Here is a 6,163-nt window from a genome sequence, read left to right as displayed (position 1 = left end):
AATAAGATTCTTAGTTGGTTAAAATGGTTGTGCATCACACAAGTCCATCGTTTCCCAAGGACAAGGAGAGTACCACACGGCAATTCATGATGTCACGTAGGGATAACAAAATCAAACCTAATTCGTTTAAGGTTGGAGGGTTATTGATCCGCCTATTTATTTGCTTAATTTATTTTATTCATTAAAAGTTGGGTTAATATATAGTCTAAATCAATGAAGAATCTTGTCAAAATATTTTTATATATATATTTTTAAAAATAAATATGTTAACAAAAGATACAAACAAACAAATAAAACTTAGTAAAAATTAAATGGGTTGGATTATGATCCGTATTTCAGCTCAACCCCCACATTTAACATCTTTATCGCCATGTCATATTAGGCACCAATCTTTTATGACTACCAAAGAAATGCATTAATTAAGTGTAAAAAATATTTTTGAGTTCGGTAGGTTTTCAACTTTAATTTTTTTATGTTGATAAAAAAGCTATCAATTCTCTCTTTTCTTATGATCGATCCACTTATGTTCAAGACCATTTTAAAGCAATATGTGCTTGAGTTTGCTTCTTTCCTATATTTAAATTTAAATAGACTAGGAAGACTTTGCTAGGTGTATTTATTTTGTTACAATTTTGTCTTTGCATTGTTTAATTAGATGGTGTCTTTAACCAAAGAAATACACAAACAAATTTTGATAGAAAAAGAAATGAAAAAATTAGTGAAACCTCATTGTAATGGTCATTCGTTACAACTCTATTTCATTATAACAGCCTAATTTTCTCCGTAACTAATTTTTCATGTTATATTTCGCTTCAACCTTTTACACTACTGAAGTGTATGTAGAAACCTGAAAAACTATTTCTTTTTTCTACTTCAACCAAATATGATCTAAACATCTACTCCTCTAATCATCATGATCAAAGGGCTTAAGTAAACCATATGAGAGAGCCATTGAAATCCACCCTCCAAGTAAAACTCTCATAGCAGATATTTTCACTGATGAACCACCAAGATAAGCTCCAATTCCCCCAAATAAACACAGAGCTAATGATGCTACAAGCACCATAAAAAAAATCCTGATTCTGTTTTCACTCACCAATAGAGCTGGAATCATAGGAACAAAGGCTCCAAAGAGAAAAGCCAGAGACGACGCTGCTGCAGCCTTCAATGGACTAGGCAGTGGCTCTAACTTTATGTCATTGTCCTGTTTTGATTCCTCCATCATGGTTCTTCTTGCATCAAATTCCATAACTTTTGTCAGTGGAGATCTTGAAGGTGTCAAAGAATTGGACTGTATACGTACAGGTGATTCATATAGAAGTTTTCCGCCTTGTGTTGAAGTGGCTAATATACTGTGAAAGACCATGTCATGAGGAACTTCACCTTGCTTGGTTTCTGCAATATTAGTTGGACTGCTTCCTTTTAACTCGTAAGCAATGGACTTTGTTATGTCTCGTTGAGTTGAAACAGAGACAAACTCTCCAACAGCCATGCTACAAGCACCTGCAAGAGCTCCAGCTATTCCAGAAAGAACCATAGACCGTTGATCTTGATCTTTAGCTGCACCCACACCGAGCATCAAGGATGTGGTGGAAAGCAATCCATCGTTTGCTCCAAGGATAGCTGCTCGAAGCCACTGAGCTCGGGTTAGTTTCTCTAAAGTTTTCTCTTCCTGGGCAGTTGCATGAGAACCTTTCTTACCACAGGCCTCAGTTGACTTGGGAGAATCCATGATTCAATGAATGGGAGTGTGGCTTTTAGCCATAGGCACGCTTGTACTCGTGGAAGCAATATGTAGGAACCCCAGTTTATAAAGAATGAATATTGATATCTAAGAATCATCTTACTTAGGTGGCACCGTGGAAAAAAACAAGCTGATACGTGAAAACCGAGAAGAACAACATAAGCAAACATCAAACTATACAGACAACAACCAACTGCAAATGAAAAGTAAATTTCTATTGTTTGTTGCTCCAAATAGAGGAAATCTAGAGCATCACTTTGTCTCATTCTAACTAGCAGCTCATCTAAACCAAATTATAAAAATCTTTTCATTCAATCAGCATCTTAACTCAATATGTAGAGAAGAGATACATATAGTGATGTACATAGATTTTTCTCCAGTATGACGTCCTCAGTTAGCACCACGTAGAAAAGCTATCTTAGCTTGAATGGCTGCATCACGTAAACTAGCTTCTAATCTGATGAGGAGCCTACTTATGCATATGACGCACATACTTTAGCACAAACATTGGTGAGCTGTTCAACTTTGAAAATGTGCACTAGAAAATGTTTCTGATAGACTAACGGTTACACTAAGAGTCATCCTGTTCTCTTCAAACAATAGAACTCAACTCCTATAATCTTCATCTTTTCCGTTTACTAGTCCCTACCATAACAGTAAGACCTTCATTACTCTGGCATTTACTTTTTAACCCCATATATCATATCCAGTATTAAAACCAGCTAATCCAGACATTGACAATAGGAAAAAGGAAGAGGCTGACTGTAAGAAATTACTGTGCACATTTTATCTGGAAAAAAATACACTTGAAACAGAGAGAAAGGAGAGATTAGCATGGAGAATTTAGTCCGGCTCGTTTATTTATCATTTTCCATTCTTATCACGAAACTACAGTTACAAGATTTGACATCACAGCTCCTACTGCTCACTTCCGTCAGTTCCAAGAGCCAAATAGTTTGAGTGCAATCACTATGCATTTATATTCGAAATGCCCAATATTTCTATGCTAAAGTCCCTATCTTTTCTCTTCTCTTGGAGAATTGGATGAACTTCGCCGCCCCAGAGAGTTGAAAAGCTCAAAGGAAGTAGACTGCAAAATTCAGAGTTCTGTGTGATTGCACAACAAGGAAGGAGAAAGAATGTTGTGGAACAACTGAACCCTTTTTTACTCGCTCGCGATCAGTGTTTCAAGAAATTCTCTCAGGCAGATACTACAAAAGTGAGAAACAGTAAACTAAAGCAATAATATAAGCATACTTTAGAGATAAAATTTAGATGAGCAAGAACTATATTGATCTTATTTCAAAGAAATGAATTACAACATGTAGAATGTAGTATCAAACCATTCTGTAGATATCATTAATCGATTCCAATAAACAAATGACTTGATGGTTTCTGAGGTACAAACACTAGGAAAAAAAAGACTTGTTAATGCAAATAATACATGTTAAGATGCTATTAGAGTGTGAAACTTTTTCTTTCACTTAATAAATAAGAGGAAGGAATATGTGCTGATATACTATCAAAATGAGAGTAGATTGAACTTATAAGTTATGCTAATTGCTATGAATGTAACTTAGGCAGGACCTATTTGAATAATCTTTTGACTATTTATTACAACTTATCAGTAAATACACTGTGAATGGAAGTCTATGCTCCAAAAGTCTTGGTAGTGAGGGACAATATAAAGAATTAGTGATTTACCAAGGTCGATAAGTTACAGTTAAAAAGCAACACTAGACTGGTGGATAACTAATAACTTACACAAGTTGTGCCTAGTGATCACCAAGTAGCTTGCCTAACCACAAATCGATAAACTGTTATTTTCAAATGAGAGATAGAAAGGTAAAATCTGGTAATCCAAGATTTTTAGACAAGTGATAGATACAAAATTGATAAAGTGGAATGACAAGTATTGAGAAGACAATTAGTACACTGATGCTGCTCTAGAAAGAATAAACCTCGAGAGAAATATCCATTTTCCATGATAATTTTCTTTGGAAACAACCACTAACATGCAGCATCTGAACATGCATATAAAGATGCTGCAGATATCACCTAAAAATTGCATATTAGATGTTACATATATCCATCCCTGCGGTCTTGTTCCTCTGCCTCCTTGTTAGCAACTTGTACTGATTTGAACCAAAGGAATGCCTGGATATATGTTCTAATTAGCTCAAATGAACATAGAAACATCTACTTTTCTTTTTTCTTTTTGCCAAAAGTAGTAGTCCCCCTGTTTAATTTGTTTGTTTGGTATTGACTTGATACGGAATTCAACAAAGTAAAGAAAACATTTGTAAACATTTCCCGTGGAATGCCAGAATTATGGAGTTACCAAAAAAGGGAAAACACATGTTTTTTAAAACGGACTTAAAAGAAAATTAGGACAAACAAATTGAAACGAGGGAGTATTGTTGAACCAAAATGTAACTAACAAAACAAAGATAAAATGATTAAGAAACTTTTTCATTGGTTCCTCAATCCTCAGTCATATTAAGGAAGTTGTTAGCTTATAATTAAAATATAAAAAATAGCTACCATTATCTTAAAATGTGGATATACAGGCAGCAAATCACCTACAAAAGGGTTGAAGACAGAACTTGCAAAAAGAACAAATTTGTTTAGTACTAGCTCCCGTTAGGCCATAGATTTGAAGACAAAAGTTGAAACTTTATGAAGTTGTGATTTTTAGAACTTGAAGTTGTATTCGGACATGCATTTGAAGTTTTGCGAGTGGAAGTCCCAAAAACTCAAAAGAGCCAGTTTTTTTGGGAACTTGAAAATATTTGAGGATCACATTTTCAACATCTAATCAAATTTCAAGGCAAAACAGATATTTAAATATAATTTTTCAAAAACTACTCCAAAAATCTATGGCCAAACGCTAAGCTTAGTTTCATCATTCAAAACAATTCAACTTAACCAAAACAGCAGAAACACATGAACAGAGAAAAAAAAAAATACTAAATCAACTTACAGAGGTGGGAATGCCAGTGAAAACAAAGAACCCAAGCAACGGAGCATAAAAAACACTATCTGAACCCAAAACTCCAAACACAGGTTTCTGATTCGTGTACTCGAAGATAGAACCAATCTGCACTCATAAACCCAATCAAGAATCAATCTTTATAAAACCCCCAAAAAACTTCTCCACCAAAAATGAAATTCCAGATAAAAAAACTCACCGCTGCAATTGCTGTGACAGCAGAAGCAAGCAAATAAACAATGAATGGAACTTGAAAGCTTGAAGAATCTTTTTGTGCTTCATTTCTAGCCCATGGTGGAGGCTCATCCGTACCGGGTTTAGCCCATGTAGGAACTGATGGGTCTTCTTGTTTTTCTTCATCTTTTCCACTGGATTTGTTAACAGAGCCTTCAGTAGCAGCTACAATTCCAAGGCTACGACTTGCAAGCGATTTTCCCCTTTTCTTGTAATAACTTGAGGAAGAGAATGTAATGAAATTGGGTAGAGATGTTTTTGAGGAATGGATAAGTGACGAAGAGGAATTGCAGAGAGATGAAGAAGCTAATGTCACCATTTTTGTTGATGTGTTTTGCACTGTATATTTTCATGGTGGAATATGGCTATCAGTTGTGAATAAGAGATAAGAGGTTCACTCAAAAAAAATATCTCCTTTATTTTTTTCGAAAACAAAAAACTTGTGGGAATTTTATTTACCAAAAAAATAATAGTAGTAAATTTTAGGTTTAGCAAATATAAAAATTATATTTGTATGCTATAATCATAGTTTGTATAATTGCGCTTCATAACAAATTTATACATGCACAAAACTACCGAAAATGGCAAACTACATCTCATATTAAAATAATATAGCTATAGTATACTTTATTTATATTATATGGTTATATTTAACTAATAAATAGCAAATACAATTTAACACGCCTAAAATTATTTTATACAATTTCACACACCTAAATTTTGTTTTCCCTCTGTTCACGCTTCTCTCTTTCCTACTCCTATTTTTTCAGCTTTCATTCATTATCCCAAACCAAATCTTTATCCTCAAATCACAAACATTACTCGTAAATCAACTTCACCTCTTCAAAGTATCCACAAAATCAGTCTCTTCGCCCGGATCCTTTCAATCAGCGACATTGCTTTATTTTCGGAGTTTTATTTGTTGTTTAGATCCTACAGGTTTCTTCAAATTCTTATTTTTTTTCTATTTTTTTTCTTTGAAAGTCTTATATAGCTATACATTTATATTTATTTCTAGTGTTGAAGTTGAAGGTTGTTTTCAATATTGCAATATCAGAAACAAATACTCTAAGGAGGATCACAAGAGGTACATATTATCCCGATAATTGCATGGTGGAAATACCCTCGTTTGATTTGTGTATAACTCAAATACAATCACAAATTTCAGGCTCCATTGCTGCAATGGAGATAGA

At 34.2% G+C, this 6,163-nt stretch overlaps 2 protein-coding genes across 2 annotated transcripts; both read right to left on the bottom strand.

Moving 5' to 3' along the window:
- Positions 1-904: 904 nt before the first annotated feature.
- Positions 905-1,844, bottom strand: LOC125836425 (vacuolar iron transporter homolog 1-like). Its single transcript, XM_049515593.1, has one exon. The coding sequence runs from the start codon at positions 1,730-1,732 to the stop codon at positions 905-907; it is 828 nt and encodes a 275-aa protein (XP_049371550.1). The 5' UTR covers positions 1,733-1,844.
- A 735-nt stretch (positions 1,845-2,579) lies between these two features.
- LOC125836508 (uncharacterized) lies at positions 2,580-5,365 on the bottom strand. The gene is made up of 4 exons (XM_049515676.1): positions 4,936-5,365; positions 4,728-4,844; positions 3,803-3,901; positions 2,580-2,834 (listed from the first exon to the last, which is right to left on the bottom strand). The coding sequence occupies exons 1-3, from the start codon at positions 5,287-5,289 to the stop codon at positions 3,824-3,826; spliced, it is 549 nt and encodes a 182-aa protein (XP_049371633.1). The 5' UTR covers positions 5,290-5,365; the 3' UTR covers positions 2,580-2,834; positions 3,803-3,823.
- Between the last annotated feature and the right edge of the window lie 798 nt (positions 5,366-6,163).

This window comes from Solanum verrucosum, unplaced genomic scaffold, assembly GCF_900185275.1.
Source record: "Solanum verrucosum unplaced genomic scaffold, falcon-dt-bn FXZP01000278.1, whole genome shotgun sequence".
Classification (NCBI taxonomy): Eukaryota; Viridiplantae; Streptophyta; class Magnoliopsida; order Solanales; family Solanaceae; genus Solanum; species Solanum verrucosum.
Note: the sequence above shows the minus strand (reverse complement) of the source record. Positions and strands in the feature narration are given on the sequence as shown.